The sequence below is a fragment of the Mustela lutreola genome, chromosome 1, assembly GCF_030435805.1.
Source record: "Mustela lutreola isolate mMusLut2 chromosome 1, mMusLut2.pri, whole genome shotgun sequence".
Lineage (NCBI taxonomy): Eukaryota > Metazoa > Chordata > Mammalia > Carnivora > Mustelidae > Mustela > Mustela lutreola.
The window spans coordinates 282,030,572-282,052,747 of NC_081290.1; the positions used below are offsets into that span (position 1 = coordinate 282,030,572).

Consider the following 22,176-nt stretch of genomic DNA (forward strand, 5'->3'; position numbering starts at 1 on the left):
CTCTTAATATAAGGACGTCAAGAAGCCTAAACTCAGAGATGTTATGTAATCTTTCCAAGATCACGTCGTATTTTTCATAGCACCGAGCTGGGGCTGGAATGCAGGGCTGGGGGAGACCCCCGCAGCCTTCCACAGCCGGGAGCCAAGGACGCTGACCTGGTGCCCGCCCCGGACCTTAGGGGACACTGTGGACTAGATGTGGGGTGTATGGATAAACAGAAGCCCAGAGAGACGATGGCAGGTGAAGACAGCTAGGTAGGTCATAACGCTGCACTTGACAGGTGACACACATGTTGATAGGCTGGATGATAAAGGAGACGGATTTTATGAGGGACTGGCAGACTGATGAGCAGACACGCAGACAGGGAAGTTGCTTTAGAACCAAAGGATGCCAATCGTTGGGATGCTAACAGCCTTATTTTCTATTTAGTCAAATAATAACGTGCGCAGGTGATCCGCGCTCCGGGTTGGAGGTTTGAAAAGGCCCGGAAACTGACGGAAAGAAACGAAGAGTCAGGCTCTGGGCACTACCGGAGGGAACTCGGGGTTCGCAGGGCCTCGGGTGTTGCCGGAAATGGCCGACGACTGCCTTGCGCTGTGGGGCGGGACGGGGGCGTGGCCGGCTCGCTGCACGCGGCGCCACTTCGGGTGTTTCCGGAAACCATAGCGAGCCTGCCTGAAGTGGGCGGGGAAAGGCCTATGGGCGTGGCTGGAGTCTTCCGAGTGGCTTCGTGGGTTTCCGTAAACAGAGCCGAAGCTTGGGCTTCGGAATCGAGGCGGTGCGCGCGTCCCCGGGGGTTACCTTCTTCGGGTGTTTCCGGAATTCACCCGTAGCCCGCGGCCGAGAGGAGGAGGCGCGCCCCCCTCCCGTTCCTCGCCGCTTCGGATGTTTCCGGCTGCTGCCGGCGGAAAGAGCCGAGGGCCGGCGGTGGTGGCGGCCATGTTGGGAGCAGCAGGTCCGGCGGCGGCTGCCTGTGTGCCGGGCGCGGAGCAGTGCCGCTGAGGGCAGGGGAGGAGCGAGGCAGGCGGCCGGCTGCGGCGGCAGAGAGTAGGCGGAGCGGCGCGGCCCGGCCGAAAGGCGGCACAGCCCAGCCGGGGGTCGGGGGGGTGCGGTCCGGAGCCGCTCGGAGCCGGCGCGGCCTAGCCCGAGCGGCGCATCCCCGGGCTGGCGTGAGCGGCTGCCCGGCCTCCCCGCACCCCCGGCCGGGGCCCATGCGGCGGGTGCCCCTGCTGTGAGAAGCCCCGCCCGGCCGGGCTCCGCGCCTTCCCTTCCCTCCCTTCCTCCAAGCTTCTCGGTTCCCTCCCCTGAGATACCGGCGCCATGTCCAGCGCCCGGACCCCCCTACCCACGCTGAACGAGAGGGACACGGAGCAGGTAAGGAGCCCCGAGGGCTCCCGGAATTCTCTGGCTGGGCCCCTGCACCTTGCAGAGCCTCCTCCCTCCTCTGCTCTCCTCGTGTCCCTGCTGCCACCCTGCAAGCCTCGGCTGCCCTGTCATCTGGCTCTCGGCCTCGCACATCCCCCTCGGAGTCCTGTCCTGGGACCCACCTCGTCCTGACTCCAAGCTGCACACTTGTCTTTTCTGCTGACCCCCCTCTCCCCTCACCGCCTTCCTGCGCTCTTCCGTGTTACCTCCCTAGCTTTCCCTCCTCTTCCCTTTTTCTCTCAGGGGCCTTTCTGGTCTTCCTCCACCCACGCTTAAAGCCGCCACCCTCCCGCTCCTCGAAGAGCACCCCGCGATTTGCCCCAGATCGTCGTCCACCCCTTGCTCCGTCTCTCTAGTGTTGCTTCTCCTCCTCCCGCACCGGTTCTCCCAGTCCCTGCTTATCACCCTCAGGGTCCCTGCCCCGGAGTGTTCTCGATCCCTGTCCTCTTCCAGTTCCCCCAGCCTTTTCCCCCTTCCTTCTCCGAATTGTGCTCTCCCTCATGCTTGCAACCCACCAGCTCCACCCTCATCACCTTTCCAAATGGTTCGCCTACTCTTTGCTCATCACTTTCCCTTCTTTTCTCCAGGAGCTCCCTGGTGCCTCGCGCTGGCATTTGTTGCTTCCGTGTTTCCCAGACTGCTGTCATGCGCATAGTTTTCCCACAGGTTGTCTTTGGGGTTCCAGTCCGGAGGGTTCCCTTCAGAGCCTGGATCCCTCGGGTTCTGTTCCCCCAGGTTTGCTCTCAGTCTCCGGGTTTCCGGTTTTCTCCCGGAGCGCTTTACCGACCTGCTCCCTGGACGCTCCCGGCGGAGGGAGAACATTCTCCCAGCCCCACTCTGCCAGTACAACCTGTTGCTGAGTCCTTTCTCTGGCCACGCTCCCTCACCATCCTTGCCCTTCTGCCTTCTCACACTGCCACACAAACCATGATGCCTTCCTGTGTCTTCACTCCTGGTTCTGTCACTTTTTAGTTTCTTCCTCCTTGCTCGATGCCTTCCGGTCTCTCTACCCTCACCCGGTCTTGCTCTGCCTTTTACCCAGCGTTGCCTTTCATCTCCGGATTAGTCTCTTGCCTTTTCCACATCATATTTCTTGGCCCCACACATGCCCCCGTCCCGTCTTTCCCGATTGGCTTGTGTTTATAACTCCCGGGGCAGGCACTCAGTATACTAGTTTCTTGAGCTACACTGCCCCCCCCCGCCCCCCCCCCCCGCCGGCCCCCACCTGGCAATCACTGCTATCATCTGTCACCCAAGCTTTAGCGTTTTCTGTGTCACCTCACCTGTGAGCTCAGAGGCATCCACTTTCCACCCCTCCCCTTGCTTTCACCCCGTCCCTTGCTGACTGCTAACTGCCCCGGGGAGAGTCCCCTGCCTCCTTCTCACCCTTGTTGGTGGAGAACTTTACTAGGCCCAGAAAAACTTGACTTGAAAAAGGAGCTCTTCTCCCCCGGGGCTGCAGCTGCCTTTCTGCATCCTCTCCCTTACGACATCCTTTATGTTTTCCTCTTGTTGCGCTCTTTCTTCGTAGCTCGGTAGAATGTTTTTCTATTCTCTTGCGTGTTCACATCCTTCCCTGGAAAATCTGCCCTTGTTGCGTTTTCCTGCATTTTTCTCTCGTGTCCCCCGCCCTCGCTCTGTCACCTGGGCAGTCAGGAACTCAGGGGGAGTTCTGGTCCGAGTTTTTCTCTGCACCGGTTGACCCTTTTGTTGCTGATGGACTCATTGCTTCTGGGGGTGAAACGAGTTGAGAGGGGGGCCCGGTGGATTTCTGTTTCATCACTGGGTTTTGCAACTGGCTGTGCATGGGACTGAGGTCTTTGGAAACCGGAGTGTGGTCTGTATCTCCCAGCCTCGCCCCCGTTTGCCAGCTGCTAGTCTCCTTGCTGGGAACCGCTTTTTCTACGCCCTCCTGAGGTGGCCTGTTCCATTCCTTTTCCTATCACCACCTTTGTCTTAGCAGGTAAACCCTGCTAAACCGGAGAACTTTCCCAGACTGTTGATTACGAGCGGGTAGGAGGAGGCCAAGTGACTGACTGACACCCTCAGGCATGTGGGGAGTGGCGGCGCCGTGCCTGCTCGCTGGCCAAGGCTGTGGGGGGTATTGTGTTCAGCAAAGTAGAGCACGGACCGCCTCAATGTGGTTTCTTTGTGCTGTTTACTAAATGTAAATGTATTCTCGCCGTGGTCTTTTTCTTATGATGTGTGCATTGATTTCCTCTCTTCCCCGCATGGCTCGCAGACTGCTGAGCGCGTAGTAGGAAGTCGGTGCACACCCATTGATTTTGTGAGAGCAGGAATCGGGTGAACCATTTGGGAATGCAAGCTGCGCTTTGATAACGGAGTCTGGAGCAGTGGCTGCATACTTTGTCATCCTGTTCCAAATTTACGAATTACTCATCCCGTTTGCACTTTATGGACTAAAGTGCCCCCAGCCGCTTCACCGCTTCTCCTGGCGTTCTCAAGGTGGCCGATGATGCTGTCTACTTGACGTTAAGTCTCGCCCCAGCAAAAGCGCAGCCTTTGGAAAAGCTTGGATACACCTACCCCAGGCAGATGCCTGTATTTTTCACAAAACAAGGAAAAGGATGAGTAGCAGCCCTCCTGGTCACGAGGCCAGGGATGCCAGAAGCATTGGCCTCCTTTAGAGTAGATGGTGCCACCAGGTAGAAAGCAAAAAAGCCTCTGGTCCGGTTGCGATTCTGGTCCCGGAAGTTCAGTCGTTGCAGTAAGCCATAATGTTGTAAAATAAAAAGCGAGGAATTTGGTTGGGCTGATTGCTTCCCCACAAAGATGCTCTATCGCTGTATTTAGGTTTAAATTACTTACACTGGTTTCACCAGGAAGTAGGTAAACAAACTCTCCTGGTTGTCTTTAAGCTCCCACCCCTTGTTGCTCTTCCTCTCTCCCTTTCTTTATTAAAACATGTGGCTGATGAGAAGCTGTTTCCAGGAGCTCTTTGATCACATCTGAATTAAACACACATCACACACACACACAGAAAATGTGGAAGCATAAAAATAAACCTTGTGTTGCAGGGAGAGTGCCTGTTTGCTGTCGACTCTGCTTCTCGCAGGGAAAGTGGGAGATAAAAGAAAGTCAAGCCCCGTAGTCCCGAGATGATTCTGTGACACCTGGTTGCAGATGTGCTTTCTCTCAGCCATAAACTCTTCTTTCATTTGCAGAAGAAGGGTTGTGACCTGGGGCTGGTAGTTTTGATTCTCAGTCTGCGAGCGGAGCCTTCTGTCCACTTTTCCAAATGGCTCTGCTGGCCCGGAGGCTTGGCAGTGGTGAAAGCAATCAGCAAGATGACTGTTTGTCTTCCAGCCGGGGCAGCAGTAATGGGCCAGTGTGGAGGGGGTCCAGCTTCCAGAGTTCTGCTGCTGGCCAGAGCTTCCCGTAGCTACACCTGGTAGAGGGCCTACTGGCTTCAGACCTGCCCCACCCCTGGGCCTCAGGAACCAGGAGGGAGGCCTTCTGACAGAAAGCAGGAGCCTTTCAGTACCAGCCCTGCTTCGGCCGCAGTGGGCAAGGGAGGGGGTCGCTGTCATTCTGTTGGGGAGTGAGCGGTGGTGTTGATTCTTTTGGGTGGTTCTAGGAAGAGGATTGTGGAAGTCTGGCTGAGGCGAGCAAACCTAACTCAGAGAATCCTGTAACGAACAACTGAGCCGCTCTAGACACACATCCCTTGGATGCCAGTGTTGATTCTGGCTGAACACTGCATCGAATAATTTGGTTTTAGCGTCGACTCTAGCAGAGAGCTGGGTTGGCTCTCATTTCCCTGACGTGTCCTGGGGGCTGTGCGGCGCTGTGCTCTGGGGGCAGACTCTGACTTCTGCCCTCTGACTCTGGCCAAGGGCTCCTTAGTGGTGCTGCCTTCTGGTCAGGGGTGTGGTTGGATGACATTCTCACTTCCTGCATGGCCCTAGAAATTAGAATGAGGCCCTGTAAGAGCAAGGGCTGTAGGAGTCGGGAGCTCGAGGAGTTGCTCACCAAACCATTATCTTTGAACCCAGTAAAGGTAACCACCGAGTGAATTGTAATAATTTCTCTAATCTGTGGACTTTGAGAAGTAGCTAAACAGATGGATGCAAGAGAGTCGTTGAAACTTGGCCTGCTTTAGATTAACATCAAGTTTGCACGGGGAATGACTGCATCTTTCAGATGGTGACCAGAGATTGGGCCTAAGATTTTTTTCACTGTCAGTGTCTTAACTGATGCCGGTGAGATAGGAAAAAATTGAGAATATGCCTGAGAGGTTTGCATGGTTAGAGCTCTGGGAAGGCAAAAACTTCTCCGACTATACACTTTCCCCTTTGGACAGAACAACCCAGTTCTCAGTGGGCATTTGACCAGGACTAACCCATTCCTCCATGAACTCTTTCCCATTGCGCACTTAGCCACCTGGCTGGCCTTTCTCTTCTCCCAGGAGCTTCCCTGACTTTCCTACATATGTATTATGTCGGCTGGAATGAATATTTTATGCCTAGAGTGCAGCCAAGCCTCAGACTTTGTGGCCCATTATCGACAAGCGGGGTGGGGGATGGGCGCCACCTTTGGCCCCATGATAACTCTGCTAAATGGACTCTCCGCCACCCCACCTCCCCCCAGCAGCACTTTGAAGCCTATTAATGGATCGGGATGAAGTAACCTCAGCAGATGGAAAGGGCAAGGAGGGTGGTTGTCCTTCCTTTCCCAAGACTGCCTGATGAGGCTTTCCTGCAGTAAGCGGGTCCCGCCGCAGCCCCCCGCCGCCTGGTTAAGCTGCAGACTGGCTCCTGGGCCGCCTCCGGGAGAGGAGATGGAGAAAGGGTTTGATTCTGTCAGAGCTGGTGGTGCTGCCAGGTTTGCCACTTGCCTAGCAAAGCAAAAACCGAGAGTGATGGGGAAAGGGTGGGTGGAGCTTGAAACCTAGGCTTCCTCCTCCAGCGGAAGTTCAGCAAAGTGACAAACCAGATAGGTGGCTGGGTTTCCTTCTCTTGATGGAGATGCCAGCATTTGTACCTTTTTGCACTTCTCGCTTGGATTCTCCAGGCTTTCTCGCAGCCTTCATCAAACACGAGTGAGTCACTGCAGTGTTATCTGTGCATTTCCCCCTTCTGTCTCAGCAGAGGGAAGAGTAAGCCTTTACAAACTTTGTGGGGGAGGAAGCCACCCATTTCCACTTCTGGCATGAGAAGAGGCCATCTCTCCCGACGTTAACTCTGAAAGCTCTAGCTCTTGGAGCAGAATGTCACCATCCCACCACAGCCCTTTTGGTGTTGGCCGCCGCTAAGTGCCATTGCTGTCTTCTGGGCTGTCGGTGCATCTGATTCTGAGACCATACCAGGAGAGAACCTGGTGGCCTCTTGGTTTCCACTGATCCTCCACTGAAAGAAGGATCCCAGGGGGGCCTGGGAGGCTCAGTGGGTTAAGTGCCTGCCTTCGGCTTGGGTCATGATCTCAGGGTCCCGGGATGGAGTTCCGCATCGGCTCTCTGCTCAGCAGGGAGCCTGCCTCCCCCACTCTCTCTGCCTGCTTCTCTGCCTACTCGTGATCTCTCTCTCAAATAGATAAAATCTTTAAAAAAAAAGAAAGAAAGAAAGAAAGAGGGATCCCAGTTCTTTCTCTTGCCCACTAACCCTGCTCGGGGCTTTAGGGGCTACAAATAATCCTTTCACCTGTCTGTCTGCTTTGGCTAGAGGGTTTGAAGTTTCTTGGTCCCTAGGCACTCTTTCTCCCTACTTCCATGTATCCCTACATTTACCAGTAGAAAATGAGGGCAGAAGCGCCAGAAACAAATGCATTTCCTTTTGCTCCTCAGACGGTTAATGTTAGGCTTATGAAGCCGGGTAGGCACAGGTTTGGTAGGCGAGGGCAAGGTAGACACTGATATTGATGGCTGCTTGAGTCCAGAGGGACAGCAGATAGGAGGGGAGAGGCGGGGGGTGGGGGGAGGGAGAGAGGAGAAAAGGAGGGGTGTGTTCAATGATTGGCTCCAAGCCACCTTTTTCTTTATAACATAAGGAAGGCGGAGCAGACCTGAGGCTTCTCTGTAGAACCAGTCAAGCTGGTTTTGAGCAGCCTCGGCCTATTTTTCTTGTGTGCTCTTTGGGAAGTTGGCAATAGAAAGGTCTGCCTCCTCTGGGGCTCTGCTCATTGAGATAGGAGTTTAGATGAGATCTGTAAACATCCCCATCCTCTCCCAGTACTGAATGGGTCTCTGAGCCGGGCGTCTCTGCAGGAGCAGGCTCTCTCTACACCCAGGGATGCTCAGGGCAACTTTGTCTTACACACCTTTCACCGGACACTCTAAGATACGATTTCTGTTCTTGCCCCCCCCTGCCGCCACCACCGCTAGTCACGGCTTGGCAGAAGGCCCTCCAGCCTGGCCCGGGAGGAGAAGACACTGGGTCTGTGGCTTGGGATGGGAACGGATTCCTGGCTGTTGTGATCTGCTGGCTAAATCCAGTAAGACACCCCCCCTCGCTCCCCCACCTTTCGGCTTGATGCGGTGGGACTATCTGTCCAGGCCTGTTGGGGAAGAAAAAGGAGAAAGAAAACTTTTTGGTCTTTGGCAGTTCAGCAGGTACTTCAGCCATGGGGACAGTGAGTCTGTTGCCGGTCTGTACCTGTAGGAAAGGTGGGAGTCCTCAGTCACCGTGTGCTGGCACTTCCTGAACAGCGAAAGGGAAGTCTTCTCCGGGAAAAGACGGGATTATAAGGCACCTATGCCCATCTAGCAGGATTGTTTTCCCAGTCCCCCACTAAACGGAAAACTCCCACACCCGAAAGTTCGCTGATTAATGAGTGAAACCACCTGCAAACATCATTCCTGCCCTTGCCCTTGCTCTTGCCCTTGTCCTTGGGGGCGGGATGCTCCTGTCGATACTACGATGAATGTACTCATTGCTCCTCCTGAGCACCATTTCGGTGAAGGTTTTGTTTTATCACCCTCCACCGTCTTCAGATCCGAGGGTCTGCTGGCCTTCCCCTACCCCCCCCCCCCCCGTCATCTCCCCGCCTCCCCACCACAGATGGCCATCATCTGAGTGTCTTTGCATGTGGTGTTGGATGCACTTGTGGCTTGTTGCTTTGTTTTTGCCCACAAGAGTTTGAATTACTGGTTCTCTAGTCACAGGAAGTGGGGCCCCTTAGGCCTGCTTGGTCTAGCAGTAGCATTCTAATTGAGTTGAGCTTATGGCAGAGTTGCAAAGAGATCCCAGCACTTGGAGACTTCCAATAAGTGGTGTGTTGTGATTACAGCAGGTTCTCCAGATTCCATACCCTGGACTGGAGTCTTGGTCAGTCTCTACTCTGACCTCGGGCTTACTTAATTGCTCCAGGCATGTTTGCTCATCTGTAAAAATGGGGTAATGCTATCTTGTAGATATAGTTACTGGGGGCATTAAAAGGGGTACTGAATATAAGGCACTTAGAATAATGGCTGGCAGGACATCGTAATCACTGTCCTCACCATTTAGTGAAGCAACTCAGTGGGTTTTTCTGAGCACCAACAGCTCCGGGTCAATGTATGTTGGAATTTCTCTGAATTGATTAAAAGAATCTTGGTTTCTTTTAGTCATTAGGGTCCCTTAGGTGCTGTTTCCAGCATTTTTTTTTTTTTTAATTTGTTTATTTTGGGCGCCTGGGTGGCTCAGTTGAGCATCTGCTTTTGGTTCAGGTCATGATCCCAGGGTCCTGGGGTCCACCACCATCAGGCTTCTTGGTCAGCGGGGAGCCTGCTTCTCTCTCTCCCTCTGCCTCTCCCCCTGCTTGTGTTCTCCAGCTCTGTCTCTCAAATGAGTAAAATCTTAAAAAAAAAAAAATTGCTTATTTTAGGGTTTTTTTGGTCTTTTTTGTTTTGATTTTTGTGGGTGTTTTGTGTGTGTGTTTAAGATTTTATTTATTTGACACAGAGAGAGATCACAAAGTACTCAGAGAGGCAGGCAGGGGTGGGGGGTGGGGAAACAGGCTCCCCGCTGATCAGAGAGCCTGATGCGGGGCTGGATCCCAGGACCCTGAGATCATGACCTGAGCCTAAGGCAGAGGCTTAACCCACTGAGCCACCCAGGCACCCCTTGTTTTTGTTTTTGAGCCAACCCCCTATCTGAGTAGAAATGCTATTGGAGAGGTTTAGATACTATTGAGATCACTTTAAAAAATGGATTTTACTTTTTTTTACAGGATATCAGTATTGGGTGATCTTATCAATTTTAAAAAGAAAAAGAAACACCCCAAAACATTACCTTCTGCTTGCCCATATTTCGGTGTTATGAGTGGTGGTGTTGGTGGTGGTGTATATGCAGCCTCATCAGGGCCTAGAAGGCCAAGTCCAAAGTCACCAGAGCATGGGTTTTTCTGAGTGTTGGGATCCGGTGTTACAAGAGGCCTGCTGAGTGAGCCCAGGGGATTTCTTTCACGTTCCTTTCTTCTCAAGTGCAGTATTTACCCTTTGGCAACAGGAGAAAGCTCCCTGTTTCTCTTAAAGACCACATGGGAACTTAGCAGCTAATGATTTTAGGTTCCTTTTTCACTAGCAAGGGGGCCTTCAGGGGCAGGTCCTTGTTATCTCTGCTGGCTTCTCTGAAGTGAGAAGAGAGCCTCCCCTTCGTGAGGCCTGGAAGGGTCTCGGCCATTTCTCAGCGGCTGCTCCTAGGAGTTTGCGGACTTTGAATCTTGGGCTGAGATTTTGGTCTCAGTCCGTTCCTTGTTTATCTTTATCTCTCCAGCTTCTAGAGCCTGAATGCCTGGCCAGTACAGCAAGTAAGTTGCTTCCTTTTCTCACATTGCAGCTGCCAAGGAGAAAGGTAACAGTGTCGCCTCAGAGCTCATCAGGGAATATTTCTTTCACTGTATTTTCCTCTTCCTTTTGACCCCTCTGCTGACTTCTCTCACTTCCTTTTTTTTTTTTTTTTTTCTGTTTGGTTTCTTTGAACTCTGTTGCTTCATTATCACTGTCCATCTCGGGTTTTCATCTCCATGGCCCACTCTGCCTGACCTGTTTCTGTGCCTCTTTTGTGGCCTGGCTCAGGAGAGGGATTCTGATAGTCTGAGAGCTCCTTCATGTATAGAATCCCAGAACCACCCAGTCCTTTCTCCTATTCGTCTGATTTCTATAAAGTTAAGGATTTGCTGCTTTAGAAAACATTTTCTTTTTATGTCTCTGGAGCCACCTTCTTTAGTAAAGCCGGGCTTGGCAATCTGACAACTTATTAGGGGCGGCATCCCGGTTTCCCTGGTGACAGGGTCTAAGTTAGTTCTCGGCTGTTTTCCCGTGGCCTGCCCGGAATGCTACAACACTGGACCCTGTCCTGAAAGAGATCCAAGGAGAGAGTTGTTAATTCTGGTAATGCAATATTGAATGTGGTCCCTGAAGTGTGATTTGAGGACCCTGGGGCTCCCTAAGACCTGTTTGGTGGTACATGAAATCAAAATGAGTTTCATCCCAACATTAATGCAGTATTTGCCTTTTTTCACTCTCATTCTGTTGGTGTACAGTGGAGTTTTCCAGAGGCTGAGTGATGTGTGCTGACATCATCACTCTGATTAATGAAATGTGTGCTTCTGTATTCTTGTGTTTTCTGGAATGTTTAAGGTAGTCCTTTAAGGTATAAATATGAAAGTTTGCAAGGATGAATTCAGTTTGTTCTCAGTACTTCTCCTATACTCTTAGCAGCTGTCTTCAGTTGTGCCTGCTGTAATCCCTGTAAACCTCATTATTGTCCTATAAATCATTATTTTGAAATGCCAGCATTTTCCTGGCACCTTCGAGGAAACAAGTAAGTACAATTTGCAAAACTTACTTGTAAAAGCTTTGGGGGAAAGGCTAGAATATTTAAAATTTCACTTACAACTTATTTTTGCACTCTATTCTAAAACAGGAAAATTTATCCTATTTCTCTTATATTTAAGAATGGATTGTTGGCTTTTAAAAAGGGAGATTAGAAGATTTGCCGTCTCTCTTTACTGAAAGGGACACATCAGGACACATCAACAAGTGAAAGGGAGGAATCTGAAGAACCTAGGCAGGACTGTAAATAAGAAATGAAAAGTTATGGGCGCCTGGGTGGCTCAGTGGGTTAGGCCGCTGCCTTCGGCTCAGGTCATGATCTCAGGGTCCTGGGATCGAGGCCCGCATCGGGCTCTCTGCTCAGCAGGGAGCCTGCTTCCTCCTCTCTCTCTGCCTGCCTCTCTGCCTGCTTGTGATTTCTCTCTGTCAAATAAATAAATAAAATCTTTAAAAAAAAAAAAAAAAGAAAAGAAATGAAAAGTTATTAAAGGAGATGATACTATAACGAAAGCTGTCTTCTCAGCAGTATAGTTGTTAACAATGTACTTTATCAGGTCTTATGCAACAGAACACGTCTGTGTAGTATTACAGTGCTGGTTAAGTTGCAACATCGTGTCAAGACCAATCATTCAAAGCTTAAAGAAAAAGGAATTTGAGTATTTTAAGCATACATACTATGAGCTCTTTAAAAGCCAGAATTTGCTCCAGCTTTCCAGCCTAGAAATGGAAAAAATCATTTTTCTTACCGGATAACTTTTTGACATCGCTTTGGCTGGAAAAGCCCGCCCAGTAGCCGAGAGACTAATAAAGTCTTGAGCAGCGGGCATTGCTGACTGCCCACTGGCTGAAAAGTCAGTAAAAATCCAGGGCAGGAGCACTTCATGTGTTACTCTGACTCGTCGAATTAAAGATCTAGCTACAAATACGAAGACTGAGTTCATATCTTGTTTGCAGAATTGTTCTTTTGCCTTACCAATGTACAGACTTACAGACATGGCTCAACCTGTGTCTGCACCAACTACACCTCAGAGAATTTTGTTTTCTGTGAATGCTCAGCAGCTAACGCAAGTAGTAATAAAGATGCTAGGGGCTCAGTAACGCTCTTAACTTTCAGGGTTCATGCTGGAACAACTTTGTTTCCATTTGCACTATTGGTGCAGAAGCAGTGACAGAGAAAAATGCTGGCATCATAGCGTGAATCAAGGCAGTGAGTGGCACTGGATTCTACTAGTGGTGGTAGTCGGGGACTTCTTTCCTGCTCTGTGCTTGTCGTTTTTTGTTTTTTTTTTTTTTTTAAAGCCATTTTACTTAAGAATGTCTTAGATGAAGCACTAAAAATTATTAATTTTTATTAAATCTCAATCCTCTAATAAAAGTCTCTTTAATATTTTGAGTGATGAAATGCCAAGTGTCCTTGGAGCCTCGCTGCTGGATAGTGTGGTACAGTGACTGTCCTGAGAAAATGCACTAGTGTGTTGGAGCTGAACCAGCTGCATGGGTCATCGTTTTTACTTGAAAGAACAACTGGCGGATAAACTCTGGTTATTCATACTCGAGTGTTTAGTGGACATTTTCTTGACGTTGAACGGAGTGAGTCTGTCACCATTGCCAGTGATAACATCCAAGCTTTCAGGCGAAAATGAGACTTTTCAAAAACTTGTGTTTGTCAAAGAGCTTTTTGATGAGATCAGTGGTAAAATGAATGGAATATGATTTTTTGATACTGTATGAAATGTCAATATTTGGAAATTCTTTATAATTCAACAAAGGAACATTTCCCAGATTGTCAGTAGGTAAAACAGCCCCTCACAAAGTACAAGATAACCAGTGGATTTTAACATAAAAGGACACAAAAAATTCATTGATAAATTTTCAGATTGCACATCGCAACTAGCTTTTACAAACTACTGCTTTTGAGTTTTGGTCTAGTGTCGAAGAAGATAAATTCTCAGCCTTTGAAAGGCTGTTAAACATCGTTTTCCAACTACAGGTCTGTATGAAAGGAGATTCTCTTTATATCTTAAAACCAGAACAACAGATCGAAGCACATCGAATACAGAAGCAGATATAAGAAGTCGGCTCTCGTCCATTAAGCCAGACATTAAAGAGATGTACAACAATGTGAAACAATGCAATCTTTGCCATGAATTTAATTTTGTTTTAGAAAACACAGTTTTTTCACACAAAAATGTAGGTTTTCCATATAAACATCTAGTGGGCTTAGTGTTTTGAGTGAATTAATGAAAATATTTTTTAAGTTACCATTTCAGTTTCTAACAGGGTAGCTATTGATAGCTGTAACCCCCATAAACAAAATATTTCTGCAGTCCTCAGTAATTTATTAAAGAGTATAGAGAGTTCTGGAGATCAAAACGTGAAAAAAACCTTTGTAGACAAAACTTGAGCTGATTGTCTTGGGTTGGTTACTTGCAGTGACTTCATGAGGAGCCCCTGTTTACAGTTCGTGCTGCTATATTGTCCTGTCTGGGCCCCAGAGACTTTGACCCAAGCTAACTTATTTCCTCCTTATAATACGGACAGCATTGGCCCCTTAAGGTTTTTCGTTGTTTTATCTGTGGCTTTTTGGTTTATTCCCCCTCCCTCTTTTTCCTTAAAATTTTTTCTTTTCCCCATTTTCCCATTCTCTTTATTCTTTTAAGTGTTCCTCATTTTTCCCCCTAGTTTTTTAGTGTGGAGTTTTTCGAGTTTTTGTCTGGTATTGTGTTTTGATTGAATTATGAGATAAGTTCATGGGGAGGACTTCCTTTGGCATGTGTGAAATTGTGATTTGGCAAATACAGGTATTTTTGGATGTTTTTTTTCTCTTGTTTTTTTGTTTTGTTTTGTTTTGCCCTGTTTTTCATTAAAATAAGTAACTTAAGGGGCGCCTGGGTGCCTCAGTCGGTTAAGCTTCTGACTTTTGGTTTCAGCTCAGGTCATGATCTCAGGGTTGTGAGATCAAATCCCACATTGGGCTCCACGCTCAGTGCAGAGTCAGCTTGAAATTCTTTCTCTCCCTCTCTTTCTGTGCATGTGCACTCACACGGGCGCGCTCTCTCTCTCTCTCTCTCAAATAAATAAATATATATATATTTTTTAAAGTAACTCATGTTTACATGCAGTGGTGTATTATGTTCTTTTAAATGGATGGATACATAGTTAAGTCTTTTTTATTTCTTATATAGTAACTATTAATATAGTGCATATAAACAAAAACTTTTGGGGGACTCCCGTTATTTTTAATAGTTGCAAAGAATTTCTGAAACCAAAAAGTATAAGAAGCACAGATGTAGACAAAATTTGGATTAATTCTCCCTGGTTTTGGTTGGTCAGTGTCTTGGTAATTTCATAAAAAAACATTTTGCAATTCCTAGCCCCTGTTTAGTCCTGGCTGTGCCTCAAAGAGGCGCTTGCCGGCTTGGTTTGCTGTCACTCTGGCGGAGGAAACTGGTTCTCAGCGACCTGATCCAGGACTTTGACCAAAGTTAGTTCTTTTTCTTCTTCTTCAGATACAGAGCATTGGCCGTGTGAGGTTTTTTAAACAGGTAATTTTTATTTTTAAATTTTGAGATAATGTTAAATTTAGAAAAGTTGCAAAACTTTTCTAAATTTAAGAGAGTTCCTATACATTCTTCACTCTGCGTCCCCTTGTGTTAACATCTTAGATAACCACAGAACGTGTATCAAAACTAAGAATTAATAACTTGGTGTAATACTATTAACCACAGTGCAGAACTTGTTCAGATTTCATCAGTTTTTCCACTGATGTGCTTTTTCTGTCCTAGGACCCACTTCAGGATCCCACATTGCGTTTTGATTGTTATGTCTCCGTAGTCCACTCAGATCTGTGACCATTTCTTAGTCTTGCCAGGTCTTTTATGACATTGACCATTTTGAAAAATACTGGTTAGTTTATAGAATGTTCCCCAATTATGGTAACCTGAAATTTTCTCGGGGCCTTATGTTCTAATTCCATTTTTTCGTCGTGGTGAGACACACATAAAATTCACATTTTAATCATTTTTAGGGGTGCCTGGGTGGCTCAGTGGTTTAAAGCCTCTGCCTTCGGCTCGGGTCATGATCCCAGGGTCCTGGGATCGAGCCCCACATCGGGCTCTCTGCTCCGCGGGGAACCTGCTTTCTCCTCTCTCTCTGCCTGCTTGTAATCTCTGTCAAATAAATAAATAAAATCTTTAAAAAAAATTCACATTTTAATCATTTTTAAGTCGAGTGGCATTAAGTACATCCACAGTGTTATGTAACTGTCTTTATCATTTCGAGAAATTTTTTGTCATCTCAAACAAATTCCGTATCAATTAAACAAGAACTCTCATCTCCCTCTCCCCTAGCCTCTCGCAACCTCTGTTTTACTCTCTATGAATTTGACTACTCTAGGGACCACACGTAAGTGGAATCCTACAGTATTTGTCTTTTTGAGTCTGGCTCCTTACACTTAACATAATGCTTTCAAGGTTCATGCATGTTGTAGCTTTTTTTTTTTTTTTTTTTTTTAGATTCTATTTATTTATTTGATAGATGGAGATCACAAGTAGGCTGAGAGGCAGGCAGAGAGATATGGAGGAAGCAGGCTCCCTGCTGAGCAGAGAGCCTGATGCGGGGCTCCTAGGACCCTGGGATCATGACCTGAGCCGAAGGCAGAGGCTTTAACCCACTGAGCCACCCAGGTGCCCCATGTTGTAGCTTTAATTCCATTTTTTTTTTTTTTAAGATTTTAATGTATTTATTAACAGACAGAAATCACAAGTAGGAAGAGAGGCAGGCAGAGAGGGGGGGAGGCAGGCTCCCCGCTGAGCAGAGAGCCCAATGTGGGGCTTGATCCTAGGACCCTGAGATCATGACCTGAGCCGAAGGCAGAGGCTTTAACCCACTGATCCTCCCCGGTGCTCTTTAATTCCACTTTAAAAAGTTAACTCAGGAGGTGCCTGGGTGGCTCAGTCGCTTCAGTCTTGGTTTTCAGTCTTGGTTTGGCTCGGTTCCTGACCTCAGGAGATTGAGCCCCACCTACTCAGCAGGGAGCCTCCTTGAGATTCTCTCCTCCTCCCTCTGCCCCTCCCCCCCTTGGGTGCGTGCATGCTCTCAAATAAATACATAAATCTTTAAAAAAAAATGTGAACACGGGTTTTACTCTGATGACATGTCTTGAGTTGATGTTAGAAAATCTAATTATTGGGACATGTAGTTGTAGTGAGCTTAGTAATATTTTAAATGAATTAATAGTGTAACATTTTCTCAGTTTTTATTATAATACAGTCATTATAACCCACATAAACAAAAGCTCTTTGAGGTCCTTGGTAATTAAGAGTGTAAAGAGAGTGTAAAGGGTTTCTAGAAGTGTGAGAATCTTTTGTAGACAAGCATGGGGTTGATCATCTCTGTCCTCCATTGGTTGGCTACTTGATATGACCTCACACTGAGCCTTTGTTTTGCAATTCCCTGAGTGCTGGCTGGGCTGCTGGAAGGTCCTCGCTGCCTGGGTTTGCAGTTATTCTAGCTGAGGAAGCTGGTTCTTAGTGACCCGAGGGACTTTGACCAAAGTTGGCTCTTTTCCTCCTTCTAATACGGAGCATTGGCCCTTTTTTTTTCCCCATTAAAAGGATCATTTGGCTTACTTGGATTTCATCATGACAGATTTTTTTTTAAGCTTCTGCGTTGGCTATTGGTCAATTCCAAATTTGAAAACAGCAAAGCTTGCTTAGCTTCTATCCTTGAAGAACCTTGGTGCCCATAATAGCTGAAGGCCAGTGGGCTGCAGTCGCTCACTGCGGCCCTAGCACCAGCAGTCTGTTCCCCCTGCCTCTGCGGAGCCCACAGTCTTTGTTCCTATTTCTTCCATGCTTAACTCTTTGGTGGCCCTGTTTCTGAATGAAACATGCCCGCCAAATCCCATACTTGATGGAGAAACACTTTATTTTCTACTGTAAGAGGTAAGCAGATTTGGTAACAGGGTGCGAACTATCTTTGCTTGATGAGTCTTTAAGGGACAGGTAAAATAGCGGTAGATAACAAAGTTTCGGAAGTATTTTAGCATTCTCCGCCTTGTTCTTTGGCTCGTACTCATTCTCCAATTCCCATGACCCCCCTGACTTTGGAAGGCTTCCCTTGGGGCAGCTAGGAGTAGACCTTGGGGTCTCCTCTAATTGTCACTTGTACCAGCTTGAGGCGGATCTTTTAAAATTCATCCCATTTGCTCAGAATCACTTCTCATCGGGTCATTAAAAAACAGTGTTTAATCAAGTGCTCAACTTATATCAATTTGAGTCTGCATATGGACTTGCAGAATTATAGCTCCATTTCCCATCACTCAGCAGTCCCATAATCCTCTGCTTTTTACACAAAGCTTGCTTCTTTTCAGATTCACATGTGGCTTTCATTTCAATTCCAGAATTGAATTTGATGTGCTTTTCTCTCTCTCTTCGGCCACTGGTCGGTACGGAAGATAGACTTTTGCTATCAAAGGAGATTTGTTCATTCTGTTAGCTAAGCCAGACTCCGTAACAGTGCCTCCTGGATGGCCCTATAGTACATTACTTTTCCACGTGGTTAGGGAGCTCTAGAAGGGACCAACCGGTTGAGGGCTTGAAGGGTTGACTACCCCTTCCCATCCTCGCTCACAGGGCATAGTTTCCGCTGAGGCCACTGGCTTTAGCTATAGACATCATAATAGCCAATACGGATTGAACACTTAACCAATATGGATCCCAGACACTTGTTTAGCTGTCTTACGATGATTAACTCATTTAATCTTTGTGAGATGGTAGGTCCTCCTGTTTTACAGATGAGGAAACGAGAGGTCCAGAAATGTTGAGTAGCTTGCTTAAGGTTACAAACCTGAGCGGTCCAGTGTGTGTCGGTGTCAAGAGCAAAACTTTCTTGACTGTGGTGAACCCTTTGGTTCTGCTTCAGTTGTATCCACGCAGTAGGAGGTAGGTAGATCCCTTAGGATTTGCTTCTAGTCTGTGGGGAGTAAAACCTGTCTCCCAGGTTGGCTTCTGAGTGGTCATGGCCTCCTTGGCCCCAGATTGTTTCTGTTCTTTGTGGCCCAAGGGTGAGATGCGGCTCTCTGGGCTTACCTTTGTGGTCTTGACCGCTCGTATAAGAGCTACGGAAAACTTTTTTAAAAAACTTTGTTATTTAATCCTGGCTTCTGATTGTCCTCTCTGTGTCTTCTCATCTTCTGGATTTTTAAGGACCATTTCAAAAAAGCCAGAGTCCCGAGACCTAAAATTGGTAACCAGCAGTAAGTACCTCATAGCATGGGACCGCTTAGATTCCTAGATTTGACTGTCTTACCCTGTAGTGCCCGGGAATTGCTGGGATTCTAGAACTCTTTTTGTAGGTATTCCCCCACACCTCCCTTCCCCCCAAAAAGGAAAAAAAAAAAGCTTTTGTGCGTGGATCTTAACTGTATGTTTTATCACAAAAATAACGTTCTCCCTTTACAACCCTCTACGTGCCACTGACACAGAGGCCCAGAGCTGCTTGCTTTTGGCCGTGACTGCCAAGGGCGCTAAGCACCGCAGCTGGTAGTGCCAGGCCACTGTGTGCATTCGGTTCTTGCCAGTTCAGTCCTGGGAGCTGAGCTCTGGCCGTCCTGCTGGGCCTCTCTCTCCCGTTGCTTGTTTTATGTGCCACTACTTCCTGTTTGCTTTTGTTCAGTCTTTCTTTTGGTTCCCTGCTCTCTCCCGAAGCCAGCCCCCCACAGCCATGCTTACGGCTCTCCCAGACCTCTGCTGTTGTGTCTAAGACTCATTGTTCTGTGTCCCTCTATGGAATTTTAATTAACTTGAGTTTAGGAGTTTATGATTGGATTTACTTGCTTGTCTTACCTGCGCAATAGTGCCCTTTTCTTGATCCCGTTCGGCATTTGGAGTTTTATTAGCAAAGTTCTAAAATTGTAAGGCTGTTGTAAGATGCCAGCATGGAGCGAGGTGAAGCAGTAAGCTGCTGCCCTTATTTCAAGCCTCATTTATCCACCTGTGCTCCTCTCATTGTCCTTGCAGAGGAAGAGTCGTACTTGGCGTTCAAACCCGATTTCACTTTTCCAAGATCATGGTTATGTGCATTTCTAAATTACTGTAGAACCCGTCTTTTTGTTACCGGGTGAAACCAAACTCCAGGTAGGTTACCTGGAGAAGCAAAGCCTGTGGGCCCCCTGGAGAGGGGTCACCCCTCTCCACACCCACCTCCAGTTCACTTTTATCTGCTAGCGGAGGTAGCCGCTGTTCGCACACAGGTGTCTTTTAGTGACGCAGGCCACCGCGTCCTTCGAGAGTGCATGGCAGTGTTTTCTTAATAATAAAAAGGCTGTCGTAATGGGTTAGGCCCATAGGGGCTCGGCCCTTCTATACTTGTATTCCCAGGGAGCAGAATCTCTACCTTAATTACCACGTTGCGCTGGCGGAGAGGTGTGGCTGCTAATTGATTAGACCACAGTCCTTTGCATTGATGCGGAACTGTTGGGGTGGTTTTGCTTTATTTCGTTTCTAAATAAACAAATAGATTTGAGCCAGGTAAGTTTATTTTGGAGGGCTGAAGAGCCGAGTAGGGGGTGAATCTCCTGTCTTTAGCGCCACTTCAGTGTCCTTTCCTAGCTTGGCGGTATGCACTGCATCGGCTCCCCTGCCGTCCTGGTGTGCGCCGTGAATGTGTCTTTCCCCTCCCTGCCGCTCTGTGTGCTCCCTCTCTGTCTGGTAGAACCAGATTCCTTTATTTGGTTTGCTGTTCGTTCCCTCCTATCTTGGAATGGCTGAACTCTATTCTGAAGTGTATTTTTAAGATAGTGTTTAAAAGCAAACACCCTGCCTTTCTTGAAACCACAGAAACTGCTTGTGAAACAGCCGCCAGGGCAAGCTGCCAGACCTGTGCTCTTAACCCACCCCAGTAACACATGTCAGACCCCGGCGGCGCCCCGTAGTCCTGACAGTGGCGTGAGGATTTTCTCAGTAATACGAGTGTAGGTGCTGAGCTCCCGGCTTTGCCTCCAGGATGCCCGCATTATAACCCTTTTCCCAGTAAACCGTTCCAGAAGAGTCTTGTGTAGCTAATCTGCTACCTACTCTATAGGAAAGGTTTTAAACAACAAACCCAATTCCCATTCCCCCTCACTTTTTTTTTTTTTTTTTTTTTTAATTTTAATTTCAGGAAGTGATTTTCTTTTGAGGTGATTTGGACCAAGCCTCTTACCAGCTTTTCCCATTTACCTTAATTTTTTATTTTTACCTTAAAGTTAGAACTGGCTTCAGAATTGTTTTCCTCCACAATGGAAGAGAACGTGGGCCTTGATCTTATCCCCAGGTCCTGAAATGACTTTTTTTTCTTTCTTTTTCCTTTTTCTTTTTTTTAAGATTTTATTTATTTATTTATTTGACAGAGATCACAAGTAGGCAGAGAAGCAGGCAGAGAGAGAGAGGAGGAAGCAGGCTCCCTGCTAAGCAGAGAGCCCGATGCGGGGCTTGATCTCAGGACCCTGGGATCATGACCTGAGCCGAAGGCAGTGGCTTTAACCCACTGAGCTACCCAGGCGCCCCATCTTTCTTTCTTTCTTTTCTTTTCTTTCTTTCTTTCTTTCTTTCTTTCTTTTTTAATGGCATAGAATTTTCTCCGTTTGTCTAGGGAATTTTATTTCTTTCCAGGTACTTTCAGAAATGAGTATTTGTTCCTCCCTACTACCTTCCAGAAGAGCTCTGCCACTCTGGTACTGCCAGCTCTGCCACTGCTGGTAGCCCGATAGGTAAGGGTCCTGTTTAAAAACTGGGATCAGTGTGCACTGAGCCCTGGCACTGATTGAGTGGGAGTTAAAGGGGGAGATGGGGCTTGACGACCAACAGTTGGGACATAAAAGGAAAAATATATAAATGTGGCTCCCTCTGCAGGGTCAGCACTGTGGTGGGGGTTCCAGATGCCGAGCTTTAAGAATCCCTTGCAAACTTCCCCAAGAAGTTTTGTTCTCTTAGTTTACTCTGACTTCATTTCCGTGACCTGAGTACCTGTTCTGACTTTGTGTTTAAGCTCTTTCCCATCTTTGCTTGTCTGTTAGGCCTGTCCCTAGTTTCCAGATGGGGAGGAGACCAGGAAGGCTCAGTGCTTGGCTCTTCAGTGGTTCTCCCTGGATTGGCTTCATCTCGGGCTGTCATCCACGACTCAGCACTGTTGACTCAGTGGGCAGGCATTCCCATTCGCTGAAGGCCCAGGGTTTATACAGATCCTGGCAGAACTCTGTGGTCCTAGCTGAAAGCGGGACCTGCGACTTTCAGATCTCTTCACCCATGGTTCTTCTGAAAAAGAACAAAAGCCATAGACGTAAATTGGGGGGAATAAGTGGACTGTTAACTCTAGTTCCGATTTGGTCCCACATTGGGCTGCATGATTTGTGCTTATTTATCTCTCCTGCTAGATAATCAGTTCTTTTGAAGTCTGGGCTGTTTTTATCTTTTTCTGTATCCCTTCCTCCCCCAGAGTCTTTTGGAGTGCTTTATGCATGGGCATGTCTCAATTATTCGTGAAATAAAAAGGCAGAAAAATTTTGAAATAGGCATTCTTTACGGATAGCCAGCCTTGAGGGAGTGTGTCCATGTTGATTTGTAAATCAGACACCTCTCTATCCAGTTTTTGGACATATGAGTCTTAATTTGTGTCTTTTAACAGGTGTAGTGATGACTAAAGAGACAACTTTTTCAGGATGAGAGGGTAAGGAGAAAGGTTAACGTTACTGGATTTTGTTAAGCACCCAGAGAGGAAACCCTAGGGGGAGAACACACTGCCGAGGAAGCCTTGTCTGGCTTCCTGAAGTAGGGACCGGGGCCGGAAAGCAAGCCCTCCTCCTTTTGCGGAGTTTTCTTCTTGCCTCGGACACACAGCATCTCTGGCTACGTCGTTGCTTCTGGTTAGGCTGGCCTCATCCTTCTCTCTCTTGGATGGGTGAACAGAGGCACACTGAGTGTTGGGGATTTTGTCCAGA

At 47.8% G+C, this 22,176-nt stretch overlaps 1 protein-coding gene across 6 annotated transcripts in view; it reads left to right on the plus strand.

The window, feature by feature from the left end:
• The first annotated feature begins 773 nt into the window (after positions 1–773).
• The window catches only part of MARK2 (microtubule affinity regulating kinase 2), a 57,702-nt gene continuing 36,299 nt past the window's right edge, over positions 774–22,176 (plus strand). For 2 of the 6 annotated variants that reach the window (XM_059145344.1, XM_059145386.1), the window contains exon 1: positions 778–1,375. In XM_059145344.1, the coding sequence (XP_059001327.1) occupies positions 1,322–1,375 (54 nt within the window). In that variant the 5' untranslated portion in view covers positions 778–1,321. Of the gene's footprint in view, positions 1,376–22,176 lie in introns of all 6 variants that reach the window. The other 4 variants (XM_059145396.1, XM_059145353.1, XM_059145363.1 and 1 more) reach the window with 4 other exon arrangements.